General features: G+C 32.5%; 1 protein-coding gene across 1 annotated transcript; it reads right to left on the reverse strand.

Annotated features, from left to right (window-relative positions):
- Positions 1 to 1,941: 1,941 nt before the first annotated feature.
- On the reverse strand, positions 1,942 to 21,913 carry LOC111053312 (ATP-binding cassette sub-family B member 6, mitochondrial). Its single transcript, XM_022340169.2, has 15 exons — positions 21,696 to 21,913; positions 18,638 to 18,931; positions 17,328 to 17,527; positions 15,929 to 16,082; positions 14,989 to 15,166; positions 14,516 to 14,682; positions 13,579 to 13,816; positions 12,877 to 13,052; positions 11,027 to 11,232; positions 9,281 to 9,488; positions 6,431 to 6,609; positions 5,421 to 5,535; positions 3,922 to 4,062; positions 2,991 to 3,112; positions 1,942 to 2,445 (listed from the first exon to the last, which is right to left on the reverse strand). The coding sequence occupies exons 2-15, from the start codon at positions 18,929 to 18,931 to the stop codon at positions 2,322 to 2,324; spliced, it is 2,502 nt and encodes an 833-aa protein (XP_022195861.2). The 5' UTR covers positions 21,696 to 21,913; the 3' UTR covers positions 1,942 to 2,321.
- Between the last annotated feature and the right edge of the window lie 73 nt (positions 21,914 to 21,986).

The raw sequence follows: 21,986 nt of genomic DNA on the forward strand, positions 1-21,986 counted from the left end.
GCTTTGTGTGTGTTACATCTGTACAGCAGGCGTATCAGTTTTCAATATGAAGGATCTCTGTGTGTAGGGAGCTTCTTCAAGGAAGCTTTGTATGGATCTAGGGACTCTGGAGCCTCATATTTGTACAAAGGCATAAATATCACCCCGTGAACCATACCTTGCCTATATGCCGTTTGAAGGACACGGTGGCAAAGCAACAGGACGCGCACTGTATAGTTTCACGTTATAAAGTCAGTGGAAAGTCAGTTATTGATGGGACTTCAGAGTTGCCGATTCTCTGCGTTACCATTACCTTCTAAAATTGTAGATAGCTGGTCCGGTAGGCCTATATGTAATGTAATTGACTATTAATTATAGTTCATTGTTGTTAATAATGATTATATTCCATTTATCAAGAAAAAATATTTTTAATGATTGAATAATAAATTTTCATGATTAAGATTAAATATTTAGGCAATTCATTATATTTCGACATAGTCTAAAAACACAATCTGACAACGTTGCAGAGCTAGAAAAGGATAGAGCTCTGCTTCGTCTGCTGACAGGTTAATCAGGTGCTGACTTTATAACGTGAATCGGACCATTTTTGTGCTGTTGACTATAGTGAGCCCCTGGGTTGGAGAACTCGCTCACAAATCCTATTATATTAAGCGAGCAATTTCTGTATTTATATATCTGGTTGTTTTTATATCTGGTTATTTTTATATCTGGTTATTTAGGTTTAACGGTTCTCGAAAACGGCTCTAACGATTATCACGAAATTTGGAGCATAGTAGGTTTCTGACATAAAGATTCGATTGCACTAGGTCTCATCCTTAAAAAAACTTGCTGAACGACACTAAAGGATAATTCATCCTTGGCTGAAACAGCTGTGGATAGTAAAAAGTGAGTATGTGAAAAATCAAAATATCGCATCCTGAAATTCATAAGATGACGTATAGCCAGCTGTGAAATATAAACACGATCATTTTAGAGAATTGTGTTATGTTTATCAATAAATAAAAATAACGAGCGAAGCTTGGTGCCCCGATATTTACGAGTGAATCGTAATTGGGTGAATAAGTCAATGGTTTCTTGAGTGCAGCAGAGGAACTTTGCACACGTATTTCACATTAAATTTTTCCTACAGTTACCATTGAATATGAGAAGTGGTTGATTATGGGTAGAATGATGGCTGAAATCCATCAAATGTTTTTCTGTATAATTTTGTTATTAATAACAACTTTAATTTATTTCAACTTGATAATCCAATTGAAAATTAATAATCGATAATTTATTCAAATTAATCCAATTAATTTGAAAATTCGAATAATTTTGAGTATATCTTCATTTTTAAATAATTTTTCAACCAATCAATTTATGAATGAAAAAAAATATTATTTGAGATAATGAATAATTAATAATATTCAAAACGTATAATTTTATGAGTTCTCATTTTTATTTATTTGAGAATCAGAAAATATATAGATAGAACAAATTCACATTCAAAATACACGCCAACAATGTCAACAGCTAATGGGATGGCTGCAAAATAATACGCAAAGTAATACTTTGCGCACTAGAGCAGAAAAGTGATTCTTTGCGTTCTGTAATCAGTGCAGGAATGGTCACTTTTCAAGGTAACTGTAGGAAAACATAATTTCAAATGTAAGTTATTAAAATAGAGATGCTTTCCATGTTATTTAAATGGAGTTACTTTTATGCTAGGGAGTTTTTCTCTTTTTTCGTCCCGAGAGCAAAAAAGTGACACTTTAGTATTATGTTACAGTGAGTAAAGTAAGCACTTTACACAGAAGCTGGAGGAAAAAGTAATAAATTAATCGTCGAGCAAACCCACAAACGGACGACTAGTCATCAGTAAGAACTCATTACGTTCGTTCAACAATTTTCAAATTTGACGGAGAAACTATTGTATTAATTTGAAAACAAATAATGAGGCCATTCTTTATATAAAACTCGGGTTTTATTAGGAACTAATATAATACAACATTTAGAATACACCAACAAGTCATTGCTATTCAGGGTAGAGTATTTCCAACAAATCCCAAAAATATTTTACATCTTTCATATATTAATCACGCTTCTTTTATGAACTGATGGATTACTTCGATCAACGTTCAAGGGAATAATAAGCATGATATTTTCATAGCATAAAATTATCGTTTGCTTGACTAATTATAATTCACTTATCATTAACATCACCTTCATGCATTCAACATTGATATGAAATACAACAATATTAAAATATGAATAAAAAATAAAAAATATCTAATACGATTATCGGGAGAGGCTAAAAATGTTGATTGATCCTGGAAGTGCGTTTAGCTTTGATCCGTGTCGCCTGCAGCATTCACCTGGTCACTGTCAGCTTGGATGTCGTCGTTCTTCAGCTGAGCCTCCCACATCGAGTGGTACATGCCACCAAAGTTCAGCAGCTCTTCGTGTCTGAAATCATCACAATATAGCCGACACTTGATACACAACAGCAACCAAGAAACATAATTATATAGAAAGCTATCGAAACCGATACTTCCAAATATAATCAATAATCAAGGATACCCGATAAACTATCAAAAAAAATTTATGGAAAAATGTTTGCTTTGGTATTGAAGGTTTTAGTTTATATTGGATAAAATTAAATCTATTGCTTGTATGATCTGATGTGAGAAAATGGCGGGGGAAGGGAATTTTTCAAGTTTTATGAGTAACTGGAGGACAATATATCATATCAAAGCGAGGTAAATAAACACCATGAGCACAAACAGGACAATTCTTATGGAATATATATGGAAATCGCTGTATTTTACGATTTTTCTCTTATAAATTAGGATAGAGAATTATAGAAATCAGAAAATAGTGCTTGTCAAATAAAAGGAATAATTTGAATAACCACACAATTTTAATAATAATTCTCATTGAATATACCAAATCTTCACTTTCAATTTCTGTTTTTTGAAGACAAATAAAAACTGAATTTCGATCTCACTCACCTTCCTCTCTCTACGATTTCTCCATCTTTGAGGACTAGAATCTCATCGGCATGGATTATTGTGGAGAGCCTATGCGCAACTATTATGGTGGTTCTGTTCGCACAGACTCGAGACAATGCAGACTGTGAAAAATTATAATCAATCTGATTATGAAGAATAGTTCAAGTTTTTAACAAAATTTCTTAAATTTAATATTATCCAACTTCCTATGCCAAAATGAAAAACCAATGACTAAATGGCTTGTTAGTTAAAAAAGTTATGAAAAAATCTAAGAATGGATCAAGTCTAATTGCAAAGAATCTAGAACTGAATATTTCAGTCGAAATAAATTTCATTCCTCTATTTCAGTTTAAGACTTAAATCACCATCATATTTAAGAGAAATCGGTTTAGTTATTGATTGACTTGTTTCTAAAATGTGATCATGAAAACCATTCAACAAAGTATACCATAAAAAAGTGAAATATGCCTTTTTATAGGTATAAAAACAAGTGAAACAAACGCTTGTCCAAAATAATATAAAAGCGAATATACTATTTTTGATTTGTATTCTTATTTATTCATATTTACATATTATTCGTTCAAAAACATTACAATATTGAAACAGGTGCTAGCTCAAAATTTTTTCTCTTTTTTAAAATTATGCAAAGTAGGGTTATGTTCTTCAATTTTTACAATTTTTCCTTTTCACAAGACTAAATAACTCCAATAGGCGTAAATTTTATAATTATAATCTAAATAAGATTATTTTCATTTTCAAGAACCATAAATTGATCGAGTCACGTCAAATGTGGTTACACGAGAACCAATCAGAAAAGACTTTCGAAAAATAGGATCTGATTGGTTCTCATGAGATTAATCAGGATTAAAATCTAAACGACTTTTGTGCAACCGGCACTAAATGTTTAATTGTTATAATAAATTTGACAGACCTGGATGTTGCGCTCAGTTTGGGTGTCGAGCGCACTGGTGGCCTCATCTAGCAACACAACGATTGGCGATTTGAGAATGGTTCTCGCTATTGCAACCCGCTGCTTCTCCCCGCCACTCAGTTTCAATCCCCTCTCACCGACCTGCAACATCATCATCATCATCAGCCCTTCATCAATATTCCACAATTGAATGCTCAGTTCACAGCATTCGGTTTCCGGTAACTGAGATGATTTCAAATATAAAAAGCACAACACATTGAATACCAATTCAGATTGTTGAATATTAAAACTTTGAAATAGTGGAATCTTAACCTGGAAACCTCATATTATCTTCCTACTCAAACCTAGGCACATGGTTTGACACATTCTAAAAATTTATTTACATCAACTATTGATAATAATTTCAACCACATACAATCTAAAACAATACCACATTACCACATATAGAAAACTATTGATTCAAACAAATTCGCAAATTTTTCATCCAATTGGTGATGATTGAATGCCATATTCACCATAATATTATTTTTATAAGTAGAAAAGCATTAGAATTTATCTTTCTAATTGAACATAATAGTATAAAATGTAATAAAACATAATAATTTGGTTCCAACTTGGTTAGTAGTAAACAATCCAAAATTGAGTGCAAATGAACAATAAAAAATTCTTACTATAGTTTTTTTTTCTATTATGCTTATGCTTATTCCCACTTGAGCTATGGGACAATTTTTTGGGGGAATTCAGTAAATAGCCACAAAATCTTTATTATCCAGAAGAAGATATTAAGAGTGATTTGTGGATTACGAGCAAGAGACTCTTGTAAAACGTATTTTAAAGACCTGGACATTCTTACACTGCCTTCTATCTACATATATCAATTGCTAGTTTTTGGTATACTAAATATTCACCGATTTCACTTGTGCACAAATAACCATGAGTACAATACACGACATAGAAACCTGATTGCTTACCCAATTCATAGACGCACATTCATGGTAAAAACTCCCTTTTATGCCGGAATGAGATATTATAATAAACTACCAGCAGCCATTAGAGATATAAATTCGGTATTTTTTTTTTTAAAGCAGTCGGAAAATTTCTAATTGAAAAAACCTTGTACTCCATTTCACAATTTTAATTAAGTAGAATAGATACATAAACATTATAAACAATATTATTTTGTATACATTAAGGCATTCTATGTATAATCATGCATTTTTTATTATTTTCACTTGACAATACCGTATAGTAATTATATAATAATTTAGATTAGTAATACTGACATGTCACCAGTCATCTGAGTGAAACTCAAAAAATTGATGTAATGTGACAATGAATGAATAGATAAAATAAATAAATAAAAGTATTCAATTTGTTCTATGTAAATAAAGAATATGAATGAGTAATAAATAATAAATTTTTAGTCTCTATTCGTTGTTTTACAAGTATCGCCTGTTGTTTATCATGATATTCTTTTGCAAAGTATAATGATCTCTGACCTGTGTGTTGTATCCTTCGGGGAATGTGAGGATCCTCTCATGGATGTCAGCTGATCTGGCAGCTTCAATGATGTCAGCATCAGGGGCGGCCACCCTGCCATACTGGATGTTGAATCTAATCAAAACAGACATTGGAAAAGTTCAACCAACAGCACAGAGCACACCATTAATTTATTGCATCAATTGAACAACACAACTACGTTATCAAAGTATCCCAACTTCAGGCAGCTATTGCTGCGTTTGGTCATGGGTTCGAATCCCGGTTATTTGGTTAACATCTTCTTGTTGCCCACGCACAAGGCCTTTTTTGGCCATCTTTCATTAAAAGTTCAACAGAGATAAAATTTACTTTGTTAGTAATACAACAGATAATCCATGTCTTAGTAGTTAAAGGTGATAATATATTGGACTGTATCTGTATAGTACCTTCACTGAGAGCATTTATATTAATTAAATACACCCTTTTGAAGCTTTTGTTGGTATTGGAAACTTTTTCATATTCAATTAAATAAGGGAATTCTTAATTGAATCAAGGAGAAATTTCAAATTCCATAAACTGCAATAAATATGAAAAATGCGTGCATATTATCATTAAATAGTATGATCTCATTAAAAGATGGTATAGTTGAGATATTAACTTCGACATATTAATCCGACCCAACTTAACTGTAACAACATTGATCTTATTTTCTACTGAAGCTACAGTTTCCCCACTTATTGTAGTCGGCTTGGTGTTATATTAGGGTTGTTCCTTCAACATTAATCTTGATAGCTTTGAATACTTGCAATTATGAAGACTGTAAAAAATTGTGATGTTTTATAATTTATTTTCCATCAGATTAATCAGATACAATACAAAAGAAAGATGAAAGATGATTATTACAAAATTCGAATTGAGAATAGAATAAGAAATAATAAGAATAAAAAGTAATTTATTGATACAATAAAATGCTGGATCATTTGCTACTGAGTTCTTAGAGTACGAATATATACTAGAAAAGTGCACTCACTTGATTGTATTATTGAAGAGAACCGTATCTTGGGGCACAACGCCAATTGCTCTTCGGAGAGATGACTGCCTCACTGTTTTCGTGTTTTGCCCATCCACCAGAATGGCGCCCTGGTCCACATCGTAGAAACGGAAAAGAAGACGAATTATGGTGCTCTTTCCACTTCCTGAAGGACCAACCTGTAACAAATTATGATAACGAATTAATACAACAAAACAGGTTTTCTATAAAACACGAATATACTCATTTGTAGTAAACATTCATCAATAGATATATTTTCACACACAGCTTACACGGAATAAATGCAGAGGCATTCACAATATACTTTATACAAAATAGGCAAGCAAAAGGGTTAATAGGTAATGTTCAATCAACTAATAAAATAATATGAGAAACAGTTGTCTTTGAGCAATAGAATGGGGGAACGCTTTTCAATGAAAGTAAGGAAAATATTAAATATAAAAAAAGAGGTTCAATTATGAAATGTATACGTTCAAATAAGTAAGAATTAAAATTATGCTTTCATAAGTATCGCACTTGAGTTGGAAAATCAATGAATCTGAGAATAGAACTTACAGAGGAAAGTAATTTGAAAAGGCTCTAGAATACTATTCAAATAATAAACTATATGATTTTGTCTATTCTATTTATAAGAAAATTATTATTGTTCTTGAATGAACTGAACTAGCTATAACTATCAAGTGTGATGCAGATGAGCAGCAAGACATATTCATTGAGGCGGTATACGGAAAAATGGCACATAGAACTATATGCCCTTCTTCCGGAGATTACTTTATTCGATCGGCCATCTTGTTCTGCATATAACCTAAAAATCTCAAACAAAAATCTTGAAAACTGATGTTGGTATAACTGTTTATAAACAGCTGTGTCAAGGAGGGATTTGGTGGTCAGTGAGACCACGGTATTTATATGAAAACGGTAGTGGTCATGAAATGTGTGCGCAGTGGCCAGCCAGCTAGATTGCGTCATCGCCACCAACCGAAGTTTTTAAGACCTATTGGCAATAATTTATAAAACTTATTTATAAAAACAGATGATTGGATATAAAATGACGTCAGCTACACCGGAAATTCAGCACAAACATGCGCGTGACACCTGTCGTCTTCATCTATATACCGTGAGTGAGACTATTATTTTCTCCCTATGTTTCTGTCAAAATCATCATCAAAGTCAAATAAGTTCACTATCATGAAATATCTATATTATATATATATATATATATTATATATATATATATATATATATATATATATATATATATATATAAAGCGAAATGGCACTCACTCACTGACTGACTGACTGACTCACTCACTCACTCACTCGCAGAACTAAAAATGTACCGGACCAAAAACGTTCAAATTTGGTAGGTATGTTCAGTTGGCCCTTTAGAGGCGCACTAAGAAATCTTTTGGCAATATTTTAACTCTAAGGGTGGTTTTTAAGGGTTTAAAGTTCGTCTTTTAGCATGTATATTCTGCTTATTCTCTTAATTATAATTGAAATAAGGCCATACCATATGTTAATATAGAACTATAATCTAGAGAGAGTACCTCTTCGAAACAGTTGTTAACTGGTAACTAAATTAATAATTTTGTCAAGTTGGCATTAAGTTGAGTTGACTTTGTAAGGTTGGCACCAAGTTGAAGATTGAAATGCATTTATCGCGGAAAAATTGATTGGGCACTGCTACTTCAATCAGAGCTATTCCTGGGAATAACATATTACTAGCCGTCAGGCTCGCTTCGCTCGCCATATCCGTTTAGCCAGACGTTTAGTCTGGACCCCCGACTGGATCATCCTAACATATGATAAAAATGCTCAAATGAAAAATGCAGGCGAGCGAAGCGAGCCTGCTGATCTCATTCTTGGACGATCCAGTCGGGGGTCCAGGGGGCGGAGCCCCCTGGCTAGACGGATATGGCGAGCAAAGCGAGCCTGACGGCTAGTGTTATTATAAAGATAAAACAAGATCGTTCTTTGCTGTGCTCTGAAAGCTTCAATACTGTGAATTTCAAACATATGCAACCTGCTAGGAATACCTATGCATATTTCAATATTGATTTTTTTCAACATATATAATCATTTTTTTTTTCAACAATCATTTAATAAAATGATTGAAAACTTATTTATAATATGTATATAAATTTTTAATTTAAGAGAAATACAGCATTTAGAATTGAATAACATGTGTTTTATAGTTGATGAAACCCGAATTTGTACAAAATAAAATTTGTCTTTGGCAAAAGGGCGCATACAAGCAACTTTTCAAACATATTTATTGGAATAAATTAGAAATACAATCATGTATCATTATTGATCAACATGAGATCAATATAGTGAATTTTGATTTGGTACTAACAGAATGTTTAACTCAATTATAAAATACATTGATCCATCCAAACTAAAAACTTAAATGCGATTTGCTCAAAACACAATTTTGCTCTATGTTCACTTTTTCCGTATACCGCCTCATTTTACAGGACTCATATAAAAAATAATCATAGAAAATCACTAGTACCAGACTAGTATTATTCTATTTTATATCAATTATGACTATTTTCGGTGATAATGCCATTACCAAGTGTCCTTCACAATAATAAGGGGAATAGTGATTTTTTTATAAATTGATCATTCAAGTATCCATTTTGAAATACTTGATTATCTGAAAAATATGGCGTGTTTTTTATGTGAAATATTTCAAGTGAACTTGAATATTCAAAGGAATATTCTCTCAATCACTTTGAATATTCAAAGTTAACTTGAATATTTTGTTACTAGAAGACATGCAGTAAAAATGAAAGTTCCGTATTAATCAAGAAAGTAATTTACCAAGGCAACTGTTTTTCCAGGTGGTACAGTGAATGAAATGTTTCGGAGGATCAGTCTTTCCTCAGTGTAAGCAAAGGAAACATTTCTGAACTCGACCGCTCCCTTCGTGATTGCCAATGGCATTGCTCCAGGCGCATCCAGAATCTCAGCTTCTTCCGACAACAAGTCCAACATGTTTTCCATATCAACAAAGTTCTTCTGAATTACTCTGAAAGAAATAGAAAATCATTAAATGAGATTCATCTGATAAGTCGAGCTGTTGTGATAATTTCACATATCGTTATTGCATTGACATAGTGATTTAGATCTCACATGTTACATGTCACTGTCAATCAAACGTTCAAAAATCGATGTGTGTGTAACTGACTTTGTTATTCAAATGAAAAAGGCAGGATAAATTGATTATTAAGAGTATTCTATCCATAGTTGAATTAGATAATGAAGAATTTTTTCAAAGCCAAATTAATACGGTTGTTGACTCATACTACATTCAGTATACAGGTAAGTTTATGAGGAGGTACACACAACCGTAATGAATTAGAACTGAAAAATCTGGTGTGGTACACTCATATAACTTTCCTTGCTCATTGATCTATAAGCCTCATTCTTAAACGAGGATAATCTAGGGGAATAACATTATGCCGATTGGCGGCTAATTTTATAAAAACTACGATTATACTATTGTTATTGTTTTCAGAATGCATTTTCCTTTGTTTGAATTATGAAATTTGAGGATTTTTTAAAAGTTGTCAAAACAGCTGTTCTACAAATAAAATATCGACGTGTGTTCTTTTGAATAAATCATAAATCATAATAAAACTGCTCTACCCACCTACCTCAAGCATGAGAAGTAGATTACAAAGTAAATTTCTCAAGGATGGGGTGGACCCCCTGTTAGTTTTTCAAGGAGGAGACTCATGCTAGTTAATAGAGCTGATATATAACTATACAGGGTATGAATTTGAAAAAAATCGGTCAAGTCATTTTTGAGAAAATCGTGAAAAACATGGTTTTTTAGTGATTATCCGCCACTTTTCTCAACAATATTAAGGAGCTCCTGCAATTTTCCCAGAAATGAGACTCATGTCAGTTGATAGGGCTTATAAATAGCTATCTAGGGTATAAATTTGAAGAAAATCGTTAGAGCAGTTTTCGAGAAAACCGTGAAAAACATGGTTTTTTAGTCATTATCCACCATTTTTTCTGCCATTTTGAGTTGAATTTTATTGAATTTCTTATTGTCGGATACTCATGGTATAAGGACCTTATTAGTTTGAAATTTCAAGTCAATCGGTTAATTAGGAATGGAGTTATCGTGTTCACAGACACACACACACCCACACACACACACCCACACACACAGACCAACACCCAAAAATCATGTTTTTGGACTCAGGGGACCTTGAAACGTATAGAAAACATGAAATTAGGGTACCTGAAATTTTTTGGAAAGCAATACTTTCCTTACCTATGGTAATAGGGCAAGGAAAGTAATGAAACGTATAGAAAACATGAAATTAGGGTAGGCCTACCTTTTTTTTGGAAATTTTTTGGAAAGCAATACTTTTCTTACATATGGTAATAGGGCAAGGAAAGTAAAACACATAGTAAAATTCGACAGATCCGCAGGTGTGATCATGACAATCCAATTTTTCAGTTTAGGATCAAGGCTGACGTGCTGAGTTGTTTTCACTTTTTAATCGATGGTTTTTACTAGAAAAGTAGCAGTGAAGAAAATATACATACCTATAATACGTTCCAAACCAGTTCAAAGGAACATAGAGCTGAATCAAATAGGACGCAAAAAGAACATAGTCACCAGCCGTCAGCTCCTGTTTTATTGTGACCAAGTAGACACAGAACAATGATCCCACCAGCAGTCCTCCTGATATTACAGTGTTTTGCAACGTATTCAAAAGTTGCAGTGACACAACACTCTTCCATTCTTCTTCCTAGAAACAAGCCAGCAGCAATTAAATTAGAGAAGCATGTTTTCCTTCTATTCGATTGGAGCAATTAGAGGAGTGAAATGCACACACATGTTTGACAGTTGGAGTGATTGATTTTCTCTAAGGGCCGTTTGCACAGTGTAAGTTTAAGCTAAAGCTTAAACCGAATCTGGATTTTTTTTGTTTAAACTAAAATTCCGTTTGCACAGTATTAGTTTAAACTCTGTATTGAGTTTAAACTCTGGTAAAGTTTAAACCTCCAAAGCAGGAGTTTTAAACCAAATAATTTGGATTAACTTGACATCTGTAAAGATATGATGGAGAAACAACTGATAGTAAATTATTTTTCGACGGTTGTTTTTAATGCTTCTGTAGACGATAATCATTATTAATTATTTAGGTTATAGTGAATCATTATTTGAATGTAAAAATAATTATAATGGAGGAATTGATAGAAGTTTTTAATGCGATTGATAAAGATGACTGCGAAGAAATTTTGAAACTGAGAAAAATTGGGCAAAAAACAAATGATTTGAATTTCTGGAATAGAGAATTTTTTAACGGTTTTGCTTAAGTACAGCAACTGCTAATTTAGTATTTTGATTGAATAAACCACTTGATAAAAATTGAGATAATTTTTAACAGTGGTCTTCGATTAGAAAACATGTTTTTAATAACACATTAATGAGATATATTGCTTTTGAGAGATTTCTAAATTAGGAAGACCGTAGTAGATTCAAACGTAACAAAATAACTTTTTTATCTTACATTCTAAAATATATTTTCTGGTGCCAACTAAACATGAGTTTTTAAAGAATATCTTGATTGCTTTTCACTTTTATAACCGTACAGCTTATACAGCTCTGTCGATTTTGAACAAGAACAAAAAAATACTAAAATAGTAGCTACATAACCTCAATTTACTGTTGGTTTGTAAACAAATAACAAATTTCCTGCAAAAATCAGCCTTCCTGATATTATAAACGATGACATTCTATTACCAACTTAACGCTAAACTAGTTTAACTTAAACTGGATTAGTAAATGCACTGAGAAAACCAATTCAAGTTTAAACTTTCAGATTAACTTAAACTCGATTAACTAATCGAGTTTAGCAACCTATACTGTGCAAACGGCCCTAAAGAATTCAAACTATTAAACCATGAAAAGCACAAAAATTTAAACATCCTACTTCTTTTGAGAAAATTATTGGATGACACCATCTTATGAATGAATAGCTATCTATCTTATTGACTCTATAAGAATTTTTACAATATTATCGAAATATTACAGAACACTTTAACCTTTCAAATTGAGAGGAAGAAGGATTACCAAGGGCATAAACTCAAGAATGTTGAGAAAGCAAGGAAATAATAACTTTCAGTGGCCTAGATTAGAGACAAGATTGTAAATAATGTTTATGGATTAGTATAATTTCAATTCCTCAATTTAATCGACAATATCTTATTCAATATCTGATTTTCATCATAATAAGCATGTCAATAGGCCATCAGCAGTACTCTTACTTACTCAAGAGAATGTCATTTACAAAAATCCCAGAATTGAAGACTATTATTTTACTTTTCTATTCATAACGTGAAGTCTTCATATTTATATTAGTGATGTGATTGTTTTGAGAAGTACACACCTGGTATTGAAGGATTGACTCTCTGTAGGCCTCCACCTCATATGCTTCAGCGCCATAGTACTTGACTGTTTCAAAGTTCAGAAGCGAGTCCACACTCCTTCCCTTGCAGGCATTATCAGCCAGATTCATGCTACGCTGAAACTTGGTTCTCCATTCAGTGATGATGACTGTGAAAGCTGTAAGCGGTAAAAGTAGAATACTTTATTGCAATTATTATTATCAAAAAAATTTATAATGAGCAGCTGAATTGTTTTGTATTGACTATACGATTGAGGTCTTCAGTGTTGAATTACCACTTTCTATTTATTTTCTAGTTGTTTTTGTTTCAATTAGTCAATTGGACTGATCATAATTTTTATATTTTGCCTAGTTTAAGAATATCAATAGACAATTTCTTATAATATTCAATAATATTGAGGAGAAATCCATATCATGAATTCGAATAATTTGAAAAATGTGTTTTCTAAATTTACTTCAAAGCATTAGTTGAAAATGTCTTTTCTTGCCTCAAGTTAAAATAATAATCATGAACATGAATAATTATGGATTGTTATCACTTTAAGAAGTTATTTACTGAAGAAGTCTTATTTTTGAAGTCTGAATTTTTGTGGCACTTGGACGAGTTTCCTTCAATTATTAGGAAAATTATTGAAAATTGAATAATTGCTGTACCTCAGTGATGATTGCACTTGATAATCTTACCTAGATACAGCGCCATGGTGGTGAATACAATAGCACCAAACCAAGAGTTGAAGAATGTGGCGAAGAAAATGACAGCGATGATAATATCAATCAGAGTCGGAATGATACTGAAGAACAGGGAGCTCAGCAGGCTGTTGATGCTGTCAGTTCCTCTGTCCATTATTCTTAGCACCTCACCAGTTTTCCGCTTCAGATGCCAGTTCAAGCTCAGACTATGCAGGTGAGCAAACAGACTCACCTAAACAATACAAAGATTTAATGGTGAAAATAATTAAATGACCGGGAAACGGTGGATCTATTTTCCAAGATATTTAGAGTACAATACTTCAGAAGTAACACATAAAGAACTATATTGAGTAGGAAAACATACCAGAAACAGCTTTTGTTCATTTTTCGAATAAAATCATGTTTACAGATATAATTAAATATTCAGTGATCATGCTATACTTACATAGATGAATATAAAATATGAATATTTCATGAATCATCAATGCTATAGCAAGCATCCAAATTGGATTCAACCAAAATAGGTTGAGAGAATGAGAATAAAATCCGGACGGTTCAACTAAAATCTTATATCTATTTTTTTAAACAATTTTTTCAGAGGATTCTGAAAACGTCAACATTATTTTTTGTGGAATGCGTGATTATTCGCAGTCATAAATCTCCGTCTTTGTTAATCGTATATCACAGTAATTCGTACAGTACATTTGAAAGTGATACTACCGTAAGGAGTAATACACCATGATATGAACATGCCGATCCATTTTTATGCCTGTTGTTCATTTCCCAAACATTATTCATAATAAGTTAATAATGACTGTGTATCAATGAATCTAAAAAAATAATAAATATGTATTAATTTGTTTGAATGTGAATTTTTCACCCAGAAAAATATTTTACATCAACAAAACAGTAGTAAGCCTATTTCTATTACCTGCACTTCTCTAGATGTATACTGCTGAATTGCGAGCCAGAGGTACGACCTCAGATTATTCAAGAGTCCCATTCCTCCGGTGCCCTGACCTTGAAGGAACTTCATTCCAACAAAGGTTACAACCAGATCCCATCTGAATGTCAGAGGCACTGTCTTCAAGCTATCGACTGGAACAAAAATAAATACACACGTAATTAGAAACAGGTTTAATGAAATTTGTGACAATTTTGCTACGGTTAATTTATAAACACCTTTATTCAAAAACACAGTTGGATTAACACTTTTTTTTCAATATTTCAATTAAGAATTTCGAAATCGATTAACCAATAACCAATACTAGGACAACGCAAAAGTGAATTCAGGAGATTTCTGTTCAACTAAAAAGAGAGATCGACTTAAAATTTGTAATAGCCCTTCGATAGTTAACAATTTAAAAACCACAAAACTATAGACGAAAAATAAATTATACTCACCAATGTATTTACTGTAGAGAGGAACAAATACGTTTATTATTCGCGCAATAAATAGCAGCAATATGCAAATAATCAGCTTGATTTGTAGGACAGTACTCTTCTTTGGCCAAAGGAATGGAAGTAATACGGACATATGATGATATGCATTTCCCAGCCACGAAGAAGATCTTTGTGAGTTCTGGAGAAAAAAACATTTTGTGATTTGTAGTCGTAATAGAGTTATCAATGAGCAATAAATGGTTGTAAGCAATACAGCATAAAGGGTTTCTATAAAATGAGGAAAGTGGTAAGAATAAGACTGAATACAAGAGGTATGTTATATATGATATTTACTGTATGAACTCAAAGTACTGTACAATAATTATAACTTTTTAAACCATTAATAAAGTACATAAATGAGTGGTTGTCATTTAATACACTGTATTGCAATATTTTGGATTATTTAGGGCGCAACGCAAATAAACGAAAGAAGAGATTGCGGTCTATTTGAGCAGATGTAGAACTTGAAAACTTTTCCACCGTTAGGTCAACAGTACAAAGACAATAATTGCTTTAATCAAATACACCTCTAAATTTGTTCAAATACATATCACTTAATGCTTCGATTCAAATTATGATGCTATTTTACATTGCATTCAAGATTAGTATTACAATACAGAAAAACAATGTTTTAAAATTAACAAAGACAGCCACTTTTTTAAGAAAATCCACACTTCAAGTTATACAAGTTGATTTGCACAAAACTTTCGTCGTTTGGTAGCTGAAAGATTGTCCTTTTGACAGTTAGAAGGTACTTTTCTGTCAAATTACGTAATAAATAATCATTTATTAAAATAAATTACCGTAATTTTCATTATTTTATATATATATATATATATTATTTTAGTTGATTTATTGTAGAATGAATTGCAAAACCAAGCTTGCTGAAAGTGAAACCTACACTTCTGTTAGGAGGCAGAATTCGGTTGGTATACTCATGCGCATTGAAGTAATCCCTCGTGGTAATACCAGGTGCTCGAAGTCCAAGAACAAACAGCAGTAAGCAGGTGACGTATCTTCCCACAAATAAGGCCATCTCTATTTTGTCCGATAGTCTAAAATTGAAAAAAAAAAACAATTTTGAAATTGTTTGCCGAAAAACTGACCAATTCAATTCAAGACAACAACAACCAATGAAAATTCAAAAACAAAACAATCGAAAAAACAATAAAACACTTTATTATAGAATTACTATTAAACTTCAGTTTTTCAAGACACGGCTGTTTTCGGCCAATTATTCCATTATCAAGTGTCCAAATCATAAAGTGCCAGTTTCAGTTAGTACGAACATAGGATTGTAAAAGAATTTGATATATTTTTGTTCAGTTGATATGCCTTGGTTCGTTATTTTCCCCATTTTTGCAAGTTTGAATATTCTGTTCACATCCATACTGAACAAAAAATAATATTATTCAAAATATGAAGAATAAATTACTCGGGAGATACACACGCATCATAATGTATCAGAGAAAAAAATTGCTGATAATTTGTAGCAATAATAAGACAATGATAGATAGAGTAGATTGAGCCATAAATTCAAGAAGGTGTGCTTGTAAAGTGATTACCTGTCTTATCTTACAGTCATTCGAACACATTTTAAAGATGAAACTGCATTCTTCAGAAATTTTCGACAAATAACGTTTACTTTCATTTAGAGAAACGAGTGTTTCTGTTTCAAGTGAAATTAGTTTTTATTTAACCTGCCTAATCAGTTTTTATTCATCACAATCACAATTGTCTGATTTCTTTGTGAAAATGATCTCTATGAATCATTTAGCTCAAACATTAGATTTAAAAATTAGTTCAAATATTCATATCTTATTTCACTAAATCACGCGACCAAGTAGTGTGCAATGAAATAAAGTTAGGAGGACAAATAACATTGATAGAGTAAATAGAATAGCATGGATTCAGGAGACCGAAATCGCACAAACACCTAAAAATGTGATAATATCTAATCATATGGAGATAGAATTTAATATAAATATTGAAAACCTATGATAAGAAATTGTATCGATATAGTGGTTTTAATTTAAAAGACATTATTGCGTAAGAAGCACACATCATTATAATGTACCATTTGAATTTATTTGTAGTGTAATATTTATCTCTGTATTTATTTTTAGTGTTTATATTTAGTCACTAATTGGAATTTATTAGCAAACTCAATCACACCTACTATTTTTGACACTACTTTAAAATTTAATAGATACTTTCACATGGTATGTGAGCTAAAACAAGACTCGGTATATCAAGAAGGAGCTATTAATAATGGTATTAATTTCAAATAGAATACATACTTTGTTGGATGAAACCACCAGTCATGTCGAGCCAAGTTCAACAAAGTTAGATTCTCTGTGATAAAATTCAGCGTCCAAAAGACAAGCAAGATTATGCCATGACCCTTGGGTGGCACAGAAGGAAGATGGTAGTTGCATTCAAGCCAGATCAGCACAGCCGAATATGGATAGATGAGAACACTGACACTGGTCCAAATCAACTGCACAACACAAAAATCAAATACTTTCATCACATAAAATCATATTCAAGGAACCCTACTTGACTATCAAAGTTTGATTGTTCATCTAGAGGTTAGAATTAGGTAATAAGAACTGGAACGACAAAAGAAAACTTCAATATGATTAATTTTCATTTTTGTTTGTATGGTATCAAGTTTTTATGTTCATACTATCTTTTGTAGCCTGGGGGTGTGACACGATATTCTGATTTTATAGGATTTATAACACATTTTTTTATTTTTCAAGGAATAATGTATATTATTTTTTATTTGAGAAATTAAAATTCGTCTCAAATAAAAACAAACTTGAATATACTTTATCTGTATCGATGAAAAATGATTGTAAAAATAGCCAACTTTCTCCAAGAATAAACTTCTCTACTCGTTAATGTATCTTACTGTAACTGCAGGTACAGGAGGCCGACTAGAGTGCTATTTATACATAAGTTAAATTCTAAAAACCTCACATTTTTAAAGGAGCACAAATTTGAAAAGCATCATTAGGCGAGGTTCACACCTGGGGGGGGGGGTAATATCCCAGGCAATTTCTACCGTGTGATATGACCCGCGAGATACGCACAAATACTTGAGAAAGGGAAAGGGAGCCATAAAAATGGTTCACCGGCGCGATTTTCAGAACAGGAAAAATAACCTCGAGTGCTGCTTGCTGCAGGTCCTAGCGGTAAACTGGTCGCGATTTTATTGAGGTTCATCATAAACTGTCAGCATTGAATCATTATCTTTAAATAACATTCATACGAACGAATGATGACTTGAGCTCATTTTGTGACTGAAGCCACAAAACAATTCCGAATTCAGAAATGACGATCAATTATTATTGCCTTCCACATTTCTACCGTGCTGAATAATCGCTTGCTATATGAAACCCCATGCGATTTATCTTGACGATATTTCCTAGGCAATTTCTCGCATGAGTAATATTGCGCCGGTATGATCCCCTCCTTAGTCTCAGCTAAGATAATAGAGTATTCCATTATCCGTGGGCTATCTTGCACGTTATTTGATGATGATTATAAGTAATACTGTTCATATTAATTAATAAAAAAGACAAATAACGATTATCATACTAACCATATATCCATAAATAGCGCCTGGATTCAGTAATAAAACCTGCAATAGAAATCTGCTCAATGCCAACGCACTGAGTAAAAAGCAGAGAAAGAACTGGAGATAGTAGAGCGTTGATTGGTGCAGCGGAGCGGAAGCCAGAGTTCCATACCTTTTGTACATCCAAACTTGCATGGTTCCAAATAGTAGAATATAAACTCCAAGGAGGTAGGAGGAGAGCGTGGCTGCAAAGCACTCCGAGATGCCATGATTCAGCCAGATCTGGATTAGAGATATGCCTTCTGGACAATACAGCATCTGTGACAAACATTACAAAAGCCAACTGAGACTGAGAAAAATATATTTAAATAGTATAATACTTAACATAATAAAATAGCAATAGTATAGAAGGATAAATAGAATTATTTTCGATAAATTTATATAATAATTGATTAAACGAGATCGTAATTAAAGTATGCAATCCTATAGTCCATGCAGAATTCTGCAACTGCGAATACAGCCAATCCTTATTATGAAAGGTGTGGCAAGGGCTTAACGTTTGAAAATAATGTATTTCTTAGAGACTATTCAATATTTTTTGAATAGTTGAATTTAAAACAGTAATACAAATTATCTTAATTGTGTACCCCTGTATTATAGCCTATGTAGGCTAATCATATATAAAAACTTTATATACAAAGATAATATGAAGTTATAAAGAAAAAATGTCCAGTCACTTTATTGCCTAAACTCAGAATTGTTCGAGATATTTGGGCAAATAAAAATATTGCAACTCCATTTTTTGCTAACTAGGGAGAACTTAGGTTAGAAAAAGCTTAGATTGGAATAAGCTTAGGTTAGGAGTTTGGATCAGTAAAATATTAGGTTAGGGGAAGCTTAGGTTAGGAAAAGCTTAGATTAGGGAAAGCTTAGGTTAGGAGAAGCTAGGGTCAGGAAAAGCTTAGGTTAGGGAAATCTTAGTTTAGGAAAAGCTTATATTAAGAAAAAAAAGCTTAGGTTGGGAAAAGCTTAGATTAGGAAAAGCTCAGGTTGGGAAAAAGCTAAGGTTGGGAAAAGCTTAGGTTGGGGGGAGCTGGGTCTGAGAAAAGCTTAGGTCAGGGAAAGCTTGGGTTAGGAAAACTTGCATTAGAAATAGCTCAACTTAGGAGAAGCATAGGTTAGGAAAAAGCTAAGGTTAGGAAAAGCTTAGGTCAGGGGAAGCTGGGTCTGGGGAGAGCTTGGGTTGGGAAAAGTTTGGATTAGAAAAAGCTTGAGTTAGGAGAAGCTTAGGTTAGGGGAAGATGGGTCTAAGAAAAGCTTAGGTTGCAGAAAGCTTGGGTTAGGAAAACGTAGATGAGGAAAAACTTAGGTTAGGAAAAATTTGAGGTTGGGAAAAGCTTGGGTTAGGAGAAGCTTGGGTTAGGTAAAGCTTAAGTTAGGGGAAGCTGGGTTTGGGAAAAGCTTGGGTTAGGAAAAGCTTAGATTAGAAAAAGTTTAGGTTAGGAAAAGCTTAGGTTAGAGGAGGTTGGGTCTGGGATAAACTTAGGTTGGGAAAAGCTTAGGTTGGGTAAAGCTTAGATTAGTAAAAGCTTAGGTTAGGAGAAGCTTAGGTTCGGGGAAGCTGGGTCTGAGAAAAGATTAGGTTGGGAGAGCTTGAGTTAGTAAAACTTAGATTAGAAAAAGTTTAGGTTAGGATAAGCTTAGGTTAGGAAAAGCTTAGATTAGGAAAAATCTAAAGTTAGGAAAAGCTAAGATTGGGAAAAGCTTAGGTTGGGAAAAACTCAGGTTAGGGGAAGCTTAATTTGATTCAATTATTTTCACAATCTTTTAAAGCTCCTGAATTGCATTAAAAGCTGAATAAAATGTGATCCTCAATATCGGTCTGCACTATGCCTATGCAAACATATTGAACTCTTCTGAAGCTAAAATACTACATTTTCTTGTATTTTTCCAAATATCTTAATGATCTATAAAATTTTCTGACCTCAAATCTATTTTAATGAAATCCCTGCAAAAATCCCAATGAGATTTAGCCAATTTAGTAGTTACTAAAAGTAGTAGAAAAAAAATAAATATGAGAATTGAAGAGTATTGAGTGTGCATTTCTTTTTATTCTCCCAAATATCTCGAACAATTTTGAGTTTAGGCTATCAAGTGATTGGACAGTTTTTCATTAAAATTTATGATTCTACTAAATCCAATAGTTTTAAATACCTATTAATCATCATGCAAAACAATTTAACCTTTTTTAAAGCAAAAAATTTGCACTTTTCTGCACATTTTTCGCAATATCTCAAAAACTATTGAAGTTACAAACCTGGAATTAGTTTCATACTCGTCAAATTTTACATAAGATTGTACTAGTTTAAAATATATTGTAGCCATGAAAAAATTATTAAAAATAAAAATTGATATAAAAATGTTGAAGTTTCCGCCATGTTTTTTCAGCTAATCCTTGGAAATCGACAACAATGTCATACATGGTTGATCTCGTCTTGACCTCCTCTATCGATCTATGTAGGTCTCAATGCTAGATTCCGCGGCCCATATACTAAAGTGCCCCCCACTAGGCTCCCCCAGCACTATTGTCTATCTTAAAGTTGGAACATTGGGAGTCAAGACCCTAAGTTTTAAGTTTAGCCTACATTCATGAATTTTGGTTACATAACTAAAGCACTATCTGAATTTACTTGCTCATAGACCTACCCAAAATACCAAGTAGGCCTATTTAACATGAAAAATTATATAAAAAATATTGGTATATTAGTTTACGTTTCTTCAATAGTTTTTTAAGACATTTTAAGGACAGTATGTTTGAAAGAATATCCTAGAAACAAAGCACTGCAGTTATCCTGTTAAAACCTAACCGGCGATTAGGTTTGTATTTACATCTACTCTGTATCACCAAATTTATTTTCAATTAATCAAGAACCAACTATGGAAATTTAGCAACCTGATATATTATCAAGCAACTTGAATTTAATTTGTTTAGGTAGCTTACGAATCTATAATATAGGAAATAAACTTTGTACAAAAGAGGTAACATACGCAAGTAAATACAAAGAAAATCAGATTTACACACCTTCAAGTTATATGAAAATTATTTATAAGATAGAATAATGTTATTTTATTAACAGCAATGAAGAATTGTATTGAACTTCATTAGACCGTATTTTGAAACCAAATTTTAAAACTCATGATCAAAACAGAAACAGACCGATAAATTTGTCGCAATATTCTGAAATTCTAAAAGCTGAAGACTGATCATTTTTCAGCTGTTTTGAGTTTTTGAACAAAACAGCTGTAGTCTGTAATGTCGACTGTAATGCATTTATATTAAAACACTAAAATTCTGAAAAAATTATACTCATCT

The sequence above is a fragment of the Nilaparvata lugens genome, chromosome 1 (assembly GCF_014356525.2).
Source record: "Nilaparvata lugens isolate BPH chromosome 1, ASM1435652v1, whole genome shotgun sequence".
NCBI classification, from domain to species: domain Eukaryota; kingdom Metazoa; phylum Arthropoda; class Insecta; order Hemiptera; family Delphacidae; genus Nilaparvata; species Nilaparvata lugens.